This window comes from Schistocerca cancellata, chromosome 5 (genome assembly GCF_023864275.1).
Source record: "Schistocerca cancellata isolate TAMUIC-IGC-003103 chromosome 5, iqSchCanc2.1, whole genome shotgun sequence".
Lineage (NCBI taxonomy): Eukaryota > Metazoa > Arthropoda > Insecta > Orthoptera > Acrididae > Schistocerca > Schistocerca cancellata.
The window spans coordinates 358,317,815-358,338,845 of NC_064630.1; the positions used below are offsets into that span (position 1 = coordinate 358,317,815).

The 21,031-nt window shown below is 43.9% G+C and overlaps 1 protein-coding gene across 4 annotated transcripts in view; it reads right to left on the reverse strand.

Annotated features, from left to right (window-relative positions):
* LOC126187507 (protein spire) overlaps positions 1 to 21,031 on the reverse strand; it is an 806,238-nt gene that overhangs the window by 343,730 nt on the left and 441,477 nt on the right. For all 4 annotated transcript variants that reach the window (XM_049928627.1, XM_049928629.1, XM_049928628.1 and 1 more), the window contains exons 4-5: positions 8,885 to 9,018; positions 5,275 to 5,469 (exon numbers count right to left, since the gene is read on the reverse strand). In XM_049928627.1, coding sequence (XP_049784584.1) covers positions 5,275 to 5,469; positions 8,885 to 9,018 — 329 coding nt within the window. The remainder of the gene's footprint in view (positions 1 to 5,274; positions 5,470 to 8,884; positions 9,019 to 21,031) is intronic.

Below are 21,031 nucleotides of genomic sequence, written 5' to 3' on the forward strand. Positions count from 1 at the left end.
TAGCAAATTAGTAAGCATGTAGTTGGCTCTGGGTGGTGTTAGATAAAAGTGATACACTTCGCCAGGGATAACTTCTATCAAATATACAGTCCAGACATATTAATGTGACCACATATACGACGTCAATGTGCAATAACCACTCAGATGGCAGGTGGCAGCACTAGCAACTGATTGTTTATAAAGTATGTCGGGTGGACGTGGAAAACATTGCAGTCGTTGTCGTAACGCAGAAACGGAGAGATCTATATGAGCTCCAGAGGGCACTATCATTGGGTCAAAATGGTTCAAATGGCTCTGAGCACTATGGGACTTAACTTCTAAGGTCATCAGTCCCCTAGAACTTAGAACTACTTAAACCTAATTAACCTAAGGACATCACACGACACCCAGTCACCACGAGGCAGAGAAAATCCCTGACCCCGCCGGGAATCGAACCCGGGAACCCGGGCGTGGGAAGCGAGAACGCTACCTCAGTGACATTGCACAGTTTCATCCAATAAAAAATCCATCGTTGCTTGAAAACATGAATGACTGGAAATGCTCTCCAAGTAGCCGAACATAACCATTTCCAGTCGATTACCAATTCAGTTGGATCAGAGAACCCAGTCCATTCAATGTAAACACAGCCCACACCATTATGGAGCCACCAGCAGCTTCCACAGTGCCGTGTTGACAACTTAGGTCCACGGTTTCCTGGGATCAGCACCACATTCGCCATCAGCTCTTAGCAACTGTGATCTGGAATCATCCGACCAGGCCACGGTTTTCCAGTCGTCTAGAGTCCAACCGATATGCTCTCGAGCTCAGGAGAGACGCTGAAGGCAATCTCGTGCTGTTGGCTAGGCACCTCGCGTCCGCCGTCTGCTACCATACCTCAATAGCGCCAAATTTCGCACCACTGTCCTAACAGCTACGTTCATCCTTATCACGTTGGTTTCTGCTGTTACTTCACGCAGTGTTGCTTGTCTGTTAGCACTGACAATGCACAAACGACGCTGCTCTAGGTCTAAGTGAAGGCCGACGGCCATTGCGTCGTCCGTGGAGAGAGGTAATGACTGAAATTTGGTTTTCTCGGCACCCTCTTAACACCGTGGATCTCGGAACATTAAATTGCCTAAGGATATACGAAACTTAAGGTCCCATGTGTCTTGCTCCAATTACCATTCCACGTTCAAGGTCTTATTTTCCGTCCTGTGGCCATAAACACTTTTCACGTGAATCACCCGAGTACAAATGACAGCTCCGCCAATGCCTGCCGTTTTATACCTCCCGTACGCTGTACTATCGCCATCTATATACGTGCCTATCGTTATCCCAGGACTTTTGTCACCTCAGTGTAAATCTACGGAGGAGGGCATCGCGTGTCATCTCTCGTGCCTGCACACCGCCACGATTACGCCCATTCAGACCGCAGCGGTGAGTGCGACTTGGCGCAACGCCACGGAATCTGCAAGTACAATACGGATGCTCTGCATGTACAATACGTATCAAAGGAACGTTTCATGATAATGCAATGCAGCACCCAGTTACAAGTCTACGGTTGCTTCTAGTCGAGTGATGACTTAAGAAACTGAGTGCCGAATAAGGCCTGGATTTCGGACTTTTTCCTTCACTGGTAACGCTCTTGCTGACTGAACACTTCTGACCATGATTACAACGGTATTAGTGAAATGATTTCTCAAAATAATTTTCAGTGTGTTCTCATACACATTACTCTGATAATTGTGTTTCGAGGTCATATTCTGTGGGAGATTGTGGATACGAGACCAAACTGTTGAACCTACACTTGTATACGCCAAATTTATTGCACGATTCAGCTACTATACTGCATTTATAAACTGTTGCTCTGTGCCAAAAAATCTGTGTGCAAATAGTTTGTTTCCATATCTCACATTGGATACAATAAGTATGTAGCACCCTTCTAATGCGTAACAGAAGGAAATGAATTTTACGCATGAATCAGTGATCCTGTTTGTAAAAAAATTATAATGCGCACCCTACTTAATCAAACACTTATCGGCAGAGGCCGTTGCAAAGTCTTTACGAGCTGGAATTTTGCAGACCGAATTCCTGGCATGTTTCAAACAGTCTTTAGATGACAAGACAAATTAAGGATTTAATGGCTTGCTCTACCGATAATAAGGAAATATAGTAGCAGTGGCTGTACGTCAATGGAATGGCTGCCGTAAATGTGTGCAGAGATGGAATCTCTCTCAAGCATTGTTTTCTTATGAAAAGACGGAGAAAGCTTCAAGAGCAATTTTTAAGAATATTCTGTAAACAGAAATTTTAGACGATATGGTCTACAAAGTTCGATCATGGAAGGAATATAAGAGTCTCAAGAGCATGCATAAACGCCAAACTGTGAGAAAGTGTTTGCACAATTTCGACATACATCACTAAGAGATAAGCCCGATGTACTGTATTTCTGGAAGGAGCGTAACGAGTAGAAGTAGAAGTGAAGAGCAGCGTCAAAATATTAGAGAAGTCGCGAGAATTATTTCGAAATAGCGAATGATTGTGGAAGGTTAGAAGCAGAGTGACAATGAATAGTGTTCACGAAAATGGACGAGCTGAGGCAAGCGAATGTAGTGCACACGCTGGAGAGAATAACCTAATAATGTTAGAGCAGGGCAGAAGACGTCGAATCGAGCAAGATCTCCCCGACAATTGTAGGTCGGAAGCGCACCATTGTGGAGTTAAAGCCAAGAAACGACAGCCAATCAGCGACGAGCGAGCTGAAGTTTGTGCGAAAAGCGAACTTGTTTGAGTGTGCGTAGGGGAGCAGTATCGCCCGACGACACTACTGCTGTCACGCTGAGATTATTGTTGACTGAGCGATTGTGGGATACGTAGGCATGAATTTTTGAGCATTTTCCGTTAAAAAAACTTCATTAGTGATAGAATATTAAAAATTTAATTTCCGTTTTCTTTTCCACCGTTATCTTAGTTAACACTTATTGTTCCACTGCAGTTATTAGAATAAAAGTTTATTCATGCTCTCTCCACGTTAGCACAACTTAAATGGCTCTGAGCATTATGGGACATAACAGCTGAGGTCATCAGTCCCCTAGAACTTAGAACTACTTAAACCTAACTAACCTAAGGACATCACACACATCCATGCCCGAGGCAGGATTCGAATCTGCGACCGTAGCGGTAGCAAAACTTAAAACATGTGGTCTTTATATTGTATTAATGATAAGATTGCACCTTAGTGTTTCACCTGTCTACTATCTTACTGCAATGGACTTCCTGGAGTACAACTCATAAGCTTAACAAATTAAGGGTGTTACATACGTTTAGCGTAGTCGATTTTACCAGTCATTCTCAACCTAGTAAATCTCATAGAAAATTCGTCTCTAACAGAACCACCCATCGATAGGAATTTAAAGTATGCCTGGATCTGACTGCTTAGCTGAATACATTATATTCAGATAATTTAAGTAGTAATTGTAATGTTTAGCTTAACAGGTATTAGCTGGAAAAAATGACTTCAAATGCACACATTTCTGGGCGTTCAATACCGTCTTTTTACGACCGCAACTCCACAACGGTGTACTTCGTAACTATGGGTATCTGTATAATTTTGCATAATTAGACATCCCGTACACTGCTGTCACCTTTATTACCAGGTTGCTTTTCTCAACCCTGTGTCACCAAGCGATGTAACTAAAATATAAAAAAGCGACTATGACAAAACTAAAACAATACAAACAATTATTAGGTGACAACCAAGAAAACTATTTCAAGAATGAATTTTGACGCTGCAGCGGTGTGCGCGCCGTTTCGGAACTTCCTGGAGTGCTAAATCAGTGTGTCGAATCGGGGCTTTAACCCGGACTGATCTATCCAGTCGCTACTCAAATCAAACTCTCATAACTTTACATCCAAAAGTACCTCTTCTCCTACTTTCTGGACTTCACAAAAGTTCTCCTGCGTACCTTGTAGGACTAACACTCCTACAGCAGATGAAGTTTGGAAAGTAGGAGAACAGTATCGGCAGATGTGAAGCTGTGAGAGCGGGACATAACCAATGCCTGGCTAGCTCAGCCTTGTATACAGGTTTCAGGTTAGAGATGCAGTTTGTCAGGAACTTTCGAATCCTTATTTAACATGTGGGGACTTCAGAAAGTAAGTTACACATGCCCACGCTAAGACCACACGGCAGAAACCAGAATATTTCCTTGTTTCCTGCAGAGACAGTTCTGCCGCGGTAAGGATAACAAGTGCATCACGGTATGGGAGTGAAATGGCGCGGCAAGTAGAAAGGTACTCCAAAGTACGATCTTCGTGTACTGAAAGTCTAACTTCCACACACATTTAGCGCGAAATTCTGTAGCTGTATAGCCCCAGTAACCAGTCGCTGTGGAATGGTGCCAACAATTTGATCGGGGCCGCACAGACGAGGATGATGCTGGTAGGGAAGTCCAGATCTTGCAACATGCCACTTCCTTCTTTTCGGGCAACTGAAAGGAAAAATGGGAGAAAAGAGTGTTTCCAACGATTAGGATCCAGCGAGGTGACGCAGTGGTTAGCACACTGGACTCGCATTCGGAAGGACGACGGAACAAACCCACGTCCGGCCATCCTCATTTAGGGTTCTCGTGATTTCCCTAAATCGCTGCAGGCAAATGCCTGGATGGTTCCTTTGAAAAGACACGGCCGACTTCCTTCCCCATTCTTCTCTAATCCGATGGGACCGACGACCTTGCTAGTTTGGTTCCCTCCCCCGAATGAACCAACCAACCAACGAGGAGGACGTTCACACACTGGTTCTCTATAAACAAGGAGCGGCTTTCCGTCGTCGAGGGACGAACGATTGGTTAAACGTACCTACCGTTCTTCACAGAGACTTGGTGATTATTTGACAAATAGTGTGACGTATCTGTGTCACTATGAAGTGTAACGTGGTCCTCCAGAACAATGTGTAACTTACTTTCTGACATCCGCTCGTAGCAACCCTCAATTCTGTAAACGTGAAAGTGGGTAATGTAGCTAGTACTGTACCTAATTTGTAAATGGGCAACTTAGCGCATTTCATTGAATTTGGGAGATGCAGAGCGCTATCACTCACGTAAATCATTTGTTTCAGTCTGTCTCGGTTCTACAGTAAGCTAACGTAATGCTGCCTATGAGGGTCGCTACTACTACATAGAAGACATCATCAGAGAAGAATATGTTAGAAAGGATGTAAGTGGGAAACTACGTCAGAGCGCGCGGCGCCTCGAGCAGAGCACAGCAAGCCAGGAGGTGGTGGTGGTGTGTACTGACCCAGTCGGAGAAGCGCAGCATGTCGAGGTCGGTGGAGGCGGCCTCGGCCGTGGCGCGCAGCTCGCGCGTGCCCTGCGAGACCTTCTCGAGGAACTGCGACAGCTCGATGGCCTCTGCGACCAGCGCGCGGCACACGGCGCGGTAATGCTGGTCCGCCTGCTGCGCGCTCGGCGCACCCACGTGCGAGATGCACCTCTGCAACACGACAGTACGCGCCGCCTCTAGCTGAAGATGCAATGAAGTGAAGTGCTGAAGGTGCACGTGAAGTGCTGAAGGTGCACATGAAGTGCTGAAGGTGCGCATGAAGTGCTGAAGGTGCGCATGAAGTGCTGAAGGTGCGCATGAAGTGCTGAAGGTGCGCATGAAGTGCTGAAGGTGCGCATGAAGTGCTGAAGGTGCAATGAAGTGCTGAAGGTGCAATGAAGTGCTGAAGGTGCAATGAAGTGCTGAAGGTGCAATGAAGTGCTGAAGGTGCAATGCACCACAAATGTGTCATCAACCCGAAAATAATGGAAATCTAACAAACTGTGTTGGGACGTTATCGGAATCATCGGCGGCGAGTGGAAATGTGTGCCCGACCGGTACTCGAATACGGGCTCTCCTGATTACCAGGCAGTTGCGTTAACCACTGCGCCGCCCGGCACAATGTTTACCGCAAATGTGCGGACAATTTCGGCACGCTCCCCGGCCGACCCACACTCCCACCTTGCGCCAGCTATCCGCAGCCTCGTCGATGTCCTCCAGATTAGCTAATTTTAGTTCCCGCTGGAGATCGAAGGTATATGTGTATCCTCACTAAAGATTGTGGATTCAGCACCCATCGAGGCCAATCAGTTATATGAATACGTGGTGTCTGTTCTTTCAGACATGTCCGAAAGAACAGACAGCTCGTATCCACATAATTCACGTGCATGTCTGAAAGAACAGACACTGTTGACGATCCACCGCTGTACGAAATACTTCGAAATTAATTCGCTGACTGCGAATTTCCTGACGTCAGAGGGATAGATATGCTACACGATACTGACATGATTCGTCGCTGTCTCATTCTCCGTGTTGCGGGAATACAAGTAATGCTGCGAGCATTAGGCGATAAATTTAGTGGACTGCGATGAAAGCATGTAAGAACTGTCACATATGGAAGTTTTGGTCGGTCCAGGTAGCGTGCATGGATAGTTTAAGTGCTTAAGACAACCACTCGTGATAAGCAGGAAATCCTGGTTCTAATTCAGGTCCAGCAGAAATTTTCATATGCTACTATTGTAGATCTATACCTAATCAAGTTGATATCAATGAATTCGCAGTGAGAGAATTAATATACAAGAAAGGTAACAACTCATTTGTCGCTTTCTCTTGATGAACTACCCTTTATTACCTTTCATAGGAAAACACTCTTTTAAAATCGTGCCTCCTAAGAGTATTTTAAAGACGAGGACAAGGAGAAAATTTCTCGGTTTGACAGGTAGAGCTTTTTTCTTGATGTAATAAAAATTCAGTTATTTTCCAACGCAGTTCTCTTTCAGGACATTGTAATTTTTCCAACATTTTTCCAGTGAGCAGATTAAGTACGGAGGGAGACGAGATTGATCAGGTGATAGAAGAGCAGGCTACGTACGAGGTCGAAGGAAGGCATATTGAGAAGGGGGAAAGGAAAAAGATGCGATTGAGAAGTATGAGAAAAGTAGATTGAGGGGGAAGAGAAATAATATGGATAGGAGGAGAAGGAGTAGGAAAAGAAGAGAGATGAGAGTAAGAAGATTGGAGAAAAGTAAAAGAAATATTCCAATTGGGGAGGTAAAGGAAGAAAAGGAGAGAAACATTCTAGCATCGTTTAGAAAAATGGGATCCTAACAGATTCTACTGAATAGGCGATACACAACTGGAAATCAGGGGGCCGCTAATAACGGAAAATTGTAACTCCTGTAAATAACATCAAATAAACGTCAATGGAGTATAGATTTCAATAATTTATTACCTCACGAAAATGAATATGAAAAAATAATATTGGCAACCTTCCACAAAGTTGTCAGCCGTTAGCATACAACAATGTACTTCCTATTTAATAGCGTTTTCGTCCACTGTGCAAACACAATGCAGCAGCAATTCTGCTTGTATTGGTTCTACAAGTCATTGACAGGATTCGAGAAGAATGTGGTACCACTTGTCTGCGCACGAGTCAAGAAATTACTCGCAAATTACGGGATGGTTTTTTACGGGCACACACCTGGCGCCCGATGCGTTCCAGTACAGATCAGGCACATCAATGTGAGTTCACTGTAGCACAATTCTGACCTTGCAACACGGACAGTTATCCTGCTTGAAGATGTCATCACCGTATGGGAGACATCAAGCATGAAGCGATGCAGGTGGTCCGTAACAATGTTCACGTAAGTCATGCAGTCATTATGCCTTCGATTACCACCACCAGAGCCCATGTAAGCCTATCTCAATGTACCCCAATGTACCCCAATGTACCCTCGCCAGTCTGCATCCATAGCGCAGTGCATGTTTCATGCAGCCATTCGTCTGGACGACGGCGTGTAAGGACCCAACCATCGACCTGGTGTAAGATGATTCGACAGGCAATACTTTTCAATTGATCGACGGTGAAAACTCAGTGATACTGCGCCCACGGCAATCATACCTGAGGATGTCGTTGGGTCAACACAGGAAGTCGTGTAATGTGGAGCTCCATGTTCGACAACGGCCTTTGAACGGTGAGTTCCGAAACTCTTGAGCCTGCAGCAGTATTGTACCTTGTCGTCAGATCTGCCACAGATCGCTGTCTCTCCTAGATTACAATGTGCGGCATCCTCAGACCTGATGAGATGTGGTCATCCGATACCATAAGGCCTACTTGTTATCACACCATCCTTCAACCACTTTCCATTGCAGAGGTTGAAAATACCCCTTCAGTTGTAAATTACTTTATTTTCACACTACCGGTTTCGGACTGTTATAGGCCCATCCTCAGTTGTCGTGGCTGTGCTGTAGTCCCCGAGCGCCCTGTGTACCAGGCGCGGTGTGCTGCGCTCATAGGCAGCACATCGCGTCGGGTTCACGAGACGCTCGGGGACCACAGCACAGCTACGACACCTGAGGATGGGCTTATAGCAGTCCGAAACCGGTCGTGTGAAAATTAAGTAATTTACAACTGAAGGGGTATTTTCAACCTCTGCTATAATGCTCAGTTGCGGATGTTCTGCCAAGAGGATTGTTTGCACTTTCCACTGGCACTGAGGAGAACAGTAAAGATGCGACCGGCTTCACTGTTTCAGAGATTTCCAGCCGCAGCGCCGCAGCAATGTGCCTTTTATCAAAACTGCTTATATCAGTGGATTTCCGCAATTGCGGCTCGTATCTTCGCTATAATGACTACAAATTTGCCTCTCTTTGGCTTACATTCTTTCCTTATTGCGTCACATCCTCACAACACCACGAGGAGGCATTCAACCTCCCCGTGAGCAATGGTCACGATGTTTTGACTCATCAGTATACACTGCGGCAGTGTCAGAGACGAAGTATATAAGAGCGAGTTTCCGCAGAGGTCTGTGTTTCCACAGAGGTGTTCTGTGGTGAGATGCCAGCCGTAACATGACAGCTGCAGCACCTGTATGACGGTGGAGAGGGAGACCCGTCCGCGGTCTCCAGAGACGGCAGCGTCGACGTCGTCTTCGCTGTCAGCGGAGTCTCGCTCGATGCCCTCGTCGTCCGTCTCCTGCTGCTGCCGCTCCTGCGCGCTCTCTGCAAACAGAAACAAACCCTCACATTAGTGGCCACAAACGCTTATTATCCGTCGCCGAGTAATGGCGTACATGGTTCCACGTCACTTCGTCCTGCGACTCACTAATGAATACAAAATAAAGGAAAATTTAGAGGCGCACATGTTCTTGTTTTATATTAGAAGCTATCCGTTCTTCCCTGCTCTCTCTGCTCCGCCCTCAACAATGAGAGGCCTCCAGCAGTGGTATCTATCTTTTGAAACCAAATCCATGGTGACGTAGGTTAAGATCTTAGGTATTACACCCTCCAACCATTCACCCTGGCGGGCTCTCATTTGCGAGTAATTAACGAAAAAAATTCGGAATTTAGTGTGATGCTCAATAACGTTAAAAAAAGTGAAGTAACGTAAGGTAGTTGAGTGATGTTGATGACTGCAATTATCTGTTACCTTATTTATGTCACTTCATTGTAAGCTAGCCATTTTTGTTACTGTTTCTGTAGAGCAAAAAAAAAAAAAAAAAAAAAAGGATAGGATAACAGCTTCACATGCAAGAGGTTTTGGGTTCGAATCTCGCCAGGTGCAGTAAATTTTTTTATTTTTAAATCTTTATCGAAATGACTTTGATGATACTTTTATTCAGTTAGTTGGCTTAAATGCATTTTTTTTAATTTTCAGTCCTCTGTCACATCATTTAATCACTGTATGAATTTTTTTTATTTGTTTCATTTTCTCTTTATATTATTCCTTTTCCAATTGGAATTTTTATGAATGTGAATGTAATTATTTTTATATATTATAATATTCAATAATTTGAAAATTCCGACCTATCAATAAAAAACGGATGACCAATAATCTATTTATGTTGACAGTGCAGTGGAGTGAAAATGTATTTTTCGTTACCAGATGTGGAACTTTTTTGCATGGTAATCGCCATTCATACGTTTAAAACATGAGCTAAATACATACCGCACTATGGACTAAATAACGCAGAGGAAGATTTAAATGAAAAAAGGATTTATTAAGCATAAAGAAATTCAAACAAAATGAGAAATAGATATAATGAAGGCAATAACGAGGACGAAAAACAGGGTGATAAAACATATTTAATCGCAATTAATGCAGAAAATTAATTAGAACACATGGACACAGATTTCAAGTTGAAACAGAATGATATAAAGAAAAATGAGAGCAAATGAAGAAATTTATATTATGATTGAAGTAATGTGAGGAAGGAATGGAAACAAAAAATTACATTTAAATCAATTAACTGAACAAAAATGATGATCATAGTCATTCTGATAAAGATTTAAAAACAAAAAAATATACTTGCAGGCAAAGCTACTACCCTATCCATTACACCATACAACAGGACTACTTGATGCAATTTTTTTCACGCTATTGAGTGCCACACAAAATTCCAAAACTTTTTTCGTCAATTACTCGCAAATGAGGGCCCACCAGGGCGAATGGCTGCACTGTGTGATGCTTAGGATCTTAACCTACGTAATCGTGTAGATAGTTTCAAAAAGTCGATCCGACTGCTGGGGACCGCTGCTTGTAAGATAAGATTTTGAGTTTGTCAGTACGGGAAAGTAATTCGAATTAGCAACGTCTGTTAATCTTGTCTCTCCACGGAAGTAGGCCACTTGACAGAGCAAAGAAAAGGTAGAGAGACAGAATCCATGAGATACTGCTGCAAATCGCCTTAAAGGGTTACCGGCGGTGGAAAGAACGTAGTAGAACCCAGTGGAAAAGGAACCCTGCAACTGCTCGCGGTACTCGGGCCATGATCCGTAAAGAAGAAGAAGAAGAAGAAGAAGAAGGCCAATTAATCTACATTTTGGACGAGACACTTTATAAGACAAGATCACAGTAAGGTAAAAGGAGTAGTCAGAACTCAAAGCTATCCGCGTGGGTACTGGCACGACTGTGCAATACTCTTTATTACATTTCAGTCCAACCTGTGTATCTACTGCTTAGTGCCACTAACCGCTTAGTTAACGCTTTATATCACTGCAACTTGTAATCTTCATGATCGTGAAAGACCACGAAAATAGATTTCTACAATTCTTTTCAATACTATGGTGTCGACTCATTGTTTATACTGCATACATTGTAGAGTACATATTCAGCGCAAGATAATCATAAAATCATGGTTATATCATAAGCGTACTAATAACATTGGGGATATAACGCTGCAGTGCAACGTGAAATAATAAAAGGGGTAACTAACACTTCGACAGTGAGGCGTGAATAAGAAAGAGAATTTCTGTTAGAAGAAACTTGAGTTTACAACCTGCAGGAAAATCTCTTTAGAACTGCGAGACACAAACATGACAGTAAACAAGTCTCGCCCAAGTTTAGGCTATTCTAGTAAATTACGTAACTCGAACCAGAGGTCTTTTTGAAGGAATTTGAACCCAAATTCTCCCGAAATAGAATCAGATAGCTCAACCTCTGTAGCATATAGTTCGGTGTAATCGTAGAACAGTATCAATTTATAATCTTTGTCCCGGAAGCAAAATTAGAATTAACGTTTGGTTGGTTGGTTGATTGATTCGGGAGGGTGGGGGGGGGGGGGGGGGGTGGGGGAGGCAAACAGCGAGGTCGTCGGTCCCACCGGATTAGGGAAGGATGGGGGAGGAAGTCGACCGTACCATTTTAAATGAACCATCCTGGCATTTCCCTAAGCGATTTACGGAAATGACGGAAAACCTAAACCTGATGGCTGGACGTAGGTTTGAACCGTCGTCCTCCCGAATGTGAGTCCAGTCACTGCGCCACCTCGCTTGGTAATTAACGTTTATGGATCATTAATCTGATATATACAGGAGATATTCCATCAACAACTGGAGGGTAAGCAAATAGTTTAGGTTTCAATCCAACAAATATCGCCAGAAATTTTCATCTCCTCACATTGACTTGGCGCACGCAATCTAAAATACTGTATTTGTCACGCAAGCTAAATGGTTTTGCGGGCGGCCTTCCCTGTGGCAGTTACGGAAACTTTGACCCAGTAACAGCTGTTAAAGAAACTTCCAGCGACCTCCTTTAGCAGACCCGAGTTGTTCCACAAACTGCAGTACCAAGGTCGCACATAATGTCAAAACTTTCAAGTTATTCATTGTCTGAAATCATCTACAGGACAGCGGCTGATCTTAAAGAAGCACACTGCAGTACAGTATATGGGACCATGGGACAATGTTACCAATCTTCGCCGAAATATTCTAATATATTTCTAATATTATCAATGTATTTGCGCTGCATCTTTCTCGAAATATATTGCGAAGCATATGTCAGACTCAAGATGGAAAACATCAGGGTATTGTCTTCAACTCTAGGGCTCATCCAGGAAGGTGGTTTGCAGTACTGAATTCAGGAGTTAATGGTGTAACGCAGATTGTAGTATCTGATGGCACTTTGCACTGCCTGATTCCTAGCCGATATACACTGTTCAAAAGAACTAGGGAAACATGTGTATCAACGTCCGGTATCCTAAATCTGTTTTGATACAGGCAGTACCTGTGGACTTATTGCGTGGCTTGAGATTTTCGCTTTCAGTGTAGGCAACAATTAAAATCATTCATTTTATGCATTGAAGTGTCAGGTGACCCCGCAGGAAGGAATCAAGTGTCTGTGTCCCAGTGCTTTCTGCCGAGGTACACAGATGGCTGTTGTCATTTGTGGACGTTGTATTCAACGAGGCACTTGCAATGCGGCACCTTACTGTAGCCTAGTGCAAGTTTGATCCAAAAAAGGACAGACTTTCGGTCGTGATGGTGCAAATGCCAATGCCTCTCCCTGTTTCATACATAACCTGTGGACACGACACAGAAAGATATCTAGTCACCTCTGTGTTACGACGACGTACGGATACCGATAGAGCGCTGCAAGACGATCTCTGAAGGGCCACCGGGACCTCTGTGTCCGATCAGACTGTAATGGACAGGCTACGAGAAAGCACCTTACGAGACAGACGTCCTCTTCGAGTACCGCGCTTGACACGGCATCGTCTTGCAGTTCGCCTTGCCGTTACCATATCAACTGGCAACCGTCACGGGCGACGAGTCCAGACATCCTCTGACCCAAGGTGATGGCCGTGTTCGTGTGCGGAGACCTGTATCTGCCAAACATTGTCCAGGAGATCGACAGATTCAGCCAGGGTCTGTAATGTTGTGCGGAAGCTTCAGTGTTGACAACCATACTGATCTTGTCGTTGTCCTTTGTCACCTTAACGCCAGGTAGTACACATGGAACAGATCCTGTTGGATCACGTGGCGGTTGCTGCATATGGCGGTGACCCTGAATTCCTTCTAATGCCAGGGCCTATATGGCGGACGTCAGCAGGGCTGTCTTGCGAAACCTGGACATAGAAGTAATGGAATGGCCGGAGGTGAGTCCCGACCTAAAACCCATCGTGCCTAAGTGGGACAAGCTTGACAGATATATTCGTCGTCATCCTGGTCCGTCACAGACTCTCAAAGAACTCTCACGGGCTCTCATTGAAGAATGCGAACACATATCACAGGTGACCTCCGTAGACTTACACGGAGTAAGTCTCAGGCAGTGATAAATGCTCGTGGAGGGCATAAAAGTTATTGAAGCTCTGAAAGACCAATGAGAAGCGCCTAGGGTACCGGATTGAATGATTGTTCCCACTCTGTTTTCGGCACCAATCGTACATTCCAGCACTTTTTTGTAAATGATTGAAGATGTAATGCTGTTATCCTGTGAACTTAAATCGTGAAAGATAAAGGTACAATTAGGTAACGTACCCAGTCCTCAGTTATTACTCAGTGGAATCTGTCAGACGTCCAAACTCTTGTTTCCCTAATCCTTTTGATTAATGTATGCAACGCTGCTGTCTCAAGAGTTTAGCGCTACACGCAATCCGTGCAGCTATGAATCTTTGCTACAGACGACGTTTCGATACGAGATTCCTCAGGTTAGTTATGATTCTGCAGATGGCAACAACGCTAAGATGTCATATAGACCTTACATTGATAAATTCTGAAAAACTTATGTAAGACTTTATTATTTAAGCGCGTGAGAAAGGGGGGATCGGTCTTGTAGCGGCATATGTTATTGCGCGACTACGTAGAGGATGCATCACTTTCAAGCCCGCGACGACTGTGACGTCTTCCTAACACATATAGTTACCTTTCCGGCCAACTGATGTTTCCAGCGGAGGAAGGAAAAAAATCCATGTAAATAAGCTACTACTTCCGTTTATAAATGTTTGCTTATTTACTTCACGCACGAAAGAACAAAAAAACAAAATTGAAGTGCGGCAGGCGTGCAGTTTTGTTGCCGATTTCGATTTAGTAGTTTGTGTTCTCTTTTGTGTGTACAGCGTAACTTGGAGATCAAGGGCGCACGTACGTATGTTCGTGCAAGTATCGCTATTGTACTCCTTGATTTTGCAGTCATGGAGTGTTCACTAGTGAATAATTTAGTCGGCCGTTACACCTCTCAGCGTGAGAGAATTCTGTGAATGAAGCTGATTCATTTTCAAGTCGGTCATACCTGTTCAATTTCTAACCCGAGGCACGCGGCATGTCGCGAACGTTTTCATGAATATCGCATTTAGCATCCATCATCCCCTTCAACAGCACGCCGCAGATAGCAGTTCTTGCATCTGACCTCGGAATATTGGAAAGAACAACCATATGTGACAACGAACCATTTAACTCACTTGTGAAGGGCGTACAATAGCTCGAACTGCTAAACCGAATAAACATTATTTTAAAATACGAGGCAGTGTCTGTTCTGCCCCCATGAATGCCATTTTTCTGTAAAACTAAGCATCTGGGTACAATCAGTCTTTTGAAGTTAACGAATCTGAAGCTTAACATATGCTTAAAACAACGTATGTTAATACATGCAGTAGCCCCTGCTCACCGTCACAGCTCCCGGAAGATAAGTTGCAACATTTTCGTACGTATCCCCTATTCGTAAAAGAAGTACAAATGCGGAGTATCAGTGAAGTGACTGAAACCGGAATGGAACAGTCTACACTTTTGACAAGAGCAATGTGTGGACAGCCTACATCATTTTCCATATACCCGTCCTAAAGTCGTCCAGCACAAAAATCCTTAGTGATCACTTCATCCACATCTTTGTGCCATTCACCTGTGTTTTGATCACTTCACTGAAACCCCTCATCTATAATTTCATGATGCATAAAGGAATAATGTACGACAACACACGAACTTCTAGTTTGAGAAAAATGTATCAGTAGGTACCGCCTGTGTCAACTTATACTATCTGAAGCAAATGTTTAGCTTTTTGTCAGATAACAAAACTTATAACTGCTATGACTCTGCTGGTTGAAACATCCAGTTCACGGAATTGTTTCTTCAGCGGCGCATGCTCCTGTACTCTTTACATTCCTTCACCTTCAAATATCGATTGTGAACAAATGCAGAGTTTTACAGATAGATGACCAAAGTGGGTGACGGAACAGGCACATTTCCCTTTTTTAAAGTAATTTTTATTCGCTTTTTATTCGAGCTGGTTCTTTTGAGAGGCCAGATGTTAAGATTATAGCGTGTTTGAGCCGTAATTAAAATAATGACAATTCGTGACCCTGAGTACGTCGTTCGCATGCTGACGCTACACATTTCGTGCAATGCAAATAAAATAGACCAAGGCCGAACACTCACGCCAGATGTTCGAGGAAGCAAATTGCTATACTAACCACACTGACTGGTGCGACAGCCGCCGCCACGGATCGCCAACTGCACGCTACGCCCGTGCACATCCCTCTATCACTGTTACCATCAAATGTCTGTGTTCAGAAACTGCAACGACGAATATTGTGTGTGTGTGTGTGTGTGTGTGTGTGTGTGTGTGTGTGTGTGTGTACTCTGATGACAGTACTTTTCATTACTTTTAGAAGAAGACAGGCTCATATCACATTTTGAAGTGAGAGATTTTTCGATGTTCACAAGGCCTCACAAGTGAACATAGTGTAATGGCGGCGAAAACTATACCTATGTTTTGAAAAATCGAAGAAAGTGCAGTGTCAAGTGACCACAAGTCACGAAATCAGCCTATTCACTTCACAAAAAAAAAAAGCACTATAATATCAAAACCGCACGTTACACACAAAAAACGTGATATATACTCATTTCCGTCTCTAAATGCATAATAAACAGAAAAATAAAAAATTACGTTTTGCTGCTTGCAGATGAGAAGTTGTAGATTGTGTAGCAGAATAGCTACCAACATAAATGTCCAATAGCACCATGTAAGGTATGTAAACTAATGCATACATCCATTCTTTTTGCCAGTTAAGCTATAAATAGAACTTTGACATAATGTTATAAACGACACAGTGCGTCAGGTCGTTAATACCTATCTCAACTGTGAACTATGAACAAATGCTGTATAATATTTTACAACAATTATTCATTCACAATTGTAAATTATATGTACCACAGTTTCACTAAAAGTTAATATGTAACAACAATTTTACAGTAAGAAAATAAATAACCCACTGAAGAAAGCGCAAAACGTGCTGAAACATGTCGGGGTAAAACAAAATAGAAAAAAAGGTGTCTTGCATAAGGCGGAATTAATCGTCCTATTTTCATAGCAAGCACGGACATGACAAGAAGAACTGCAACACCGCATGATGATTAGAATATAGTGTGTTACCATCACTACGGAGCTATTCGTTGTGGCGTTTATTAAGAGACTGTTTTTCGGCATTGTACAATTTTCTTATATTGTGGTAATTTTAGTTACATCCAACACCTCACTGTCAGTCGACAATCTGTGTATAACCGGAAACTGCAAAAGACATCTGACTGCTCAACAACGAGAGTGATGATGATACGGATAGCTTCTGTACTTATTGCTAGTCTCTTTCGATGTAGGACCCACTTGAAGCGAAGAAACGAATAAAGATTAGTGTTTAATGACCCTTCGACAACGTCGTCATTAGAGACGGAGCACAAGCTTGCAATAGGGAAGGGTGAGGAAGGAAATCGGCCCCTTCGAAGAAACCAATACCGGCATTTGCCCGGAGCGATCTATGGAAATCACGGGGAGCATAAGTCAGGATGGCCCGACGGATATCTGAACCGTTGACCTCCGAATGCGATTCCAGTGTGCTATCCCCTGCGTCACTTCCCTCGGTGCACCCATCTGATTGACACACACACACACACACACACACACACACACACACACACACACACACACACACAAAAGCGTTCGTGTTTTCAGTGTTTTAAAACATTTATGCATTTATTTTTCCATAAGACTGCTCGGGACTCCGTTGTTTTTGCCGTTTCAATTAAATTTTCCATAGGGTAAGAAACTAGCTGCAAGTCGAAAACGGTTCCTTATGAACGAGAACAGCATGTTTTCTGCTGTGTCTAGGTAGTATACTGCAGTCCACAATGTTATTAGAAATACGGGACGTCTTTGACTCATTACGAGACTAACCTAAACATGATTTAATATTTTTAGAAAGGTAAAAACAATATATTCTGTAACTACAGAGCCAGAAACACTTGCTGCGCCACTGTCTTTGTTCTGGCAGGTACGTCATGTGTCATTTTTTCTTCGACTGGTTTAATCGCTTCGTCCTGCCTGCCTAACTTATAATATTTCCGTCTTTACTTGCCGACTATTCACAGCATTCCCCCACAATCTAGTTTACAAATTTTCATGTTCGTCCTGGCCATAATTTTGCCCCTCAAAGTCACATCTACGGGGGTGTCAACTGTTTCTGTAAACCAAGCAACTGTCCCAATACATTGTTCCTTCTGTTCCAGAATGTTGTAACCTCACTTATTATTTCTAGTACCTCAAACTTACGTGGCTGAATGAAGTACGAAATATAATCATCATTTGCTAATACGCTGCTTGGAAAAAAAAAGCGAAGCACCCAGAACCGGAAGAGGAAACAAAATTTAACTTCACAGATTCAGGGAGTATCATGTTATTTCAGTGATTACATAGAACTCGGTGGTATAAGCTCACTCATTAGTGTGAGTGCACCCGCTCTGGCCTAGAAGCACTGATGCCCCGATTCTGTTGGCGAGGGTGCGAAGGCCGCTGCATCCTCTCCTGAGGCGAGTTGGCCAACTGTTGTAAACGGTGTAACAATTGTTGCAACTGGTCCTTCATATCTTGGATACTGGCAGTGGGACAGAGGTGACGACTGAGCAGGTCCCACACATGTTCTCTCGGAGACAGATCTGAATCTCTTGCCGGTCAAGCGGATACCTCAACATCTCACTGAAATTTCAAAAAGACAGGTGCCCTGCGTCGACGAGCATTATAATGAAAAATGGCACAACGACACTGTACGGTGACAGGTCCACATGAGGACCGAAAATGTCTGTGAAATACCACTGTCCCATCAGAGTTCCCCGAGTCATTATCAAATCACACCCCATAGCTTCCCACACAATGACGCAAAAGTAACACCGCTGTGTCTCACCGATAAGGAGGAATGGGGCGTCTCACTAAGTCGCCGCCATGTTTGCCGACGATGGTCATTCGGGGGTGGTAAAGAACGGCGATTCGCTGCTGAACACACAGCGACGGCATTCATCAGCAGTCCATGCTTCCCGGTCGCGGCACCCCTCCAAGCGCAGCTGTTTGTGTTGTTGTGTTAACGGCAGCCAACGCATGGGACTTTCAGTCCCTATCCCACCTGCAGCTAGTCTCCGACCAACTGTGCGGGATCACATAGAATGTTGCACAGAGTGTCCATTACTTGTTCACGAACAGCAGGCGCTGATGTTAAGGGTTACGATGTGCACAACCCTGTGATCCTCTCTTGTGGTGGTCACACGTGGTCGGCCACAACCTCAACGACGAAGGTACCTGTTCCCCAGGTTCTCATGCAGTCCAACATCAGGCCACTGTCATATCCGAACGCACCACAAATCTGGATATTGCACGACTCGACCAGCCAGAAAGACGGTGACCCACAAGAAGGATCCTTTCAAATCTCGGTCGGGTGCTGATAACGCTGTCTCACACAAATACATATCATTTCCGTGTCCTTCACAGTGATCACGCAACATCTGATGTTGTTCACGGCCCTTAATATACCTTACCGAGCCGGGCTGCACCACTAAACATGAACAGCACTAACGCACTCTATTGGCCATTCTACCTGCCACAGAGAATTGCAACTTTAATCATTGACATAACCGCCCTTGGTGTGTATGTGGTCCAAGTTACATTGACACTCTTATGTCAATGTTAACTTCTGTTCATTTTTTTTCTCGCATTCCTTATTCAGTAACTGGCCCTGTCACTTGAGTTTATCAATACAAGAGTAATAATGACCGTTCGCTGAGTGGAGGGACACCACACACACATACATACTGAGCGAAACTCAACGAAACCTGCAGGTTGATCACAGCTTGCTTAAGACCTACCCCAACTGATAAGCTCTACTGCCTGGCTGGAATAGCGCCACCATGGATACGCAGAACAGTGGCTGCCAACAAGGAGATTGAAAGTGGAACAGGACAGTGCCCATCCACTGCATGGACATAATCCACCACAGCATCGGCTGAGATCGCGAAAGAGCTTCCTGAGAACATCCGAGAAGCTCACCATTTCACCAGAGAAGGCAAAGTTTGAGTTATGGAAGAAGTCGACGCCTCACCTGCAGACGCCAGAAGCTGAAGAACTGCCACCTGGACACAACGAGAGCTGGCTGGTGTGGAAATCTTTAAACAGATTACGATCAGGAGTTGGACGATCCAGAGACAACCTGAAGAGATGGGGCTTCATAACAGAAGATACGTCCTGTGATTGTGGACAAGAGAAAACCACAAGCCACATGCTCCAGTGACTTTTGTGCCCTACATCCTGCACGAAGATTGATCTTCTGCAAGCCACTCCAAGCGCCTTGGAGGTTGCAAAGAACTGGGCACATGTAATATAAATACAATATATATATATAATGGCTACTGTAATTTTGTATGTTTCTGATTCGAGAAAAAAAAATTAACGTCTTCGGAATAAGCATCTCACTGGCTCTATTAGACATCTCATCGTCGCCTAACTTACGATTTGCGTGACCAACAAGTGCGAACTATCACCTGGATCCAATGTCTGTGGCACTCCGTCGATAAATTTCCCCTGCTGCAAAGAGCTACGGTGAACAGGATTAAAGCGAATCCATTATGCATCCCTACCCCTCCGACTATAAAACGTGAACAATACAAAACAGCACCACCGCTCGATAAACTTCGGATGGCTAAGTGCCTGCATTCTATCACTTTTAATCCTGCTAAATGTATCACAAGCGCGTAATAAATACTGCTGGGAGTCCTCGAAAGTGTCAATGAAACGTGCGTTGCTACTGTGTGGCACAGACCTTGCGAGACGGTTGAGATGGAGAATTTAGCAGCCCAGACCTACTGTGCCGAAGAACAAAGGCAATAGCGGCCGGCTCTTCAGCGTAAGCAGAGAGTTTGAGCCCACCAAGTTATCAGAAGACATGTAGATTATTAATCGCATTCTCGCAAACTCCAATAGACGAGCCGGCTCGTAATTTAATATCCAAAGAACTAATGTATTGAAGTGGCAAATTAGCTGATGCAGTAATTACATCAAGACTTGTTGAATTTGTCCGGTCGCTTCCCAGGAGAGTAAATTATTAAATTAGCGCCTTGTAGCTTTCTGTTCGGTTAGGACTGTATGGCACACGAACTGCGATGTACGGGCATTTCAGGAACCATAATCACTACCCCATCTGTAGAGACTACGATACAAAAAAGCTGTTCTTGGCATGTTCTACGCGCTGTATGACAATACGGTCACCTGTACATAACAGAATAAATGTTCCTTTCCAAAGTGTAAGAAGGCGAATTTCAAAGCATTGTGTACATCAAAATGAGGAGAATTACACTTTCTTCGACACAACGCGTATAACGGATCTATCCCGTTAACATTGGTCAGGAAGTCAGAACAACGTTTCAGTCTGAACAACTGTGGTAAGATATCCGCATTAGCCTTGTTCACAAAATCTTTCCACCATTTCCCTGT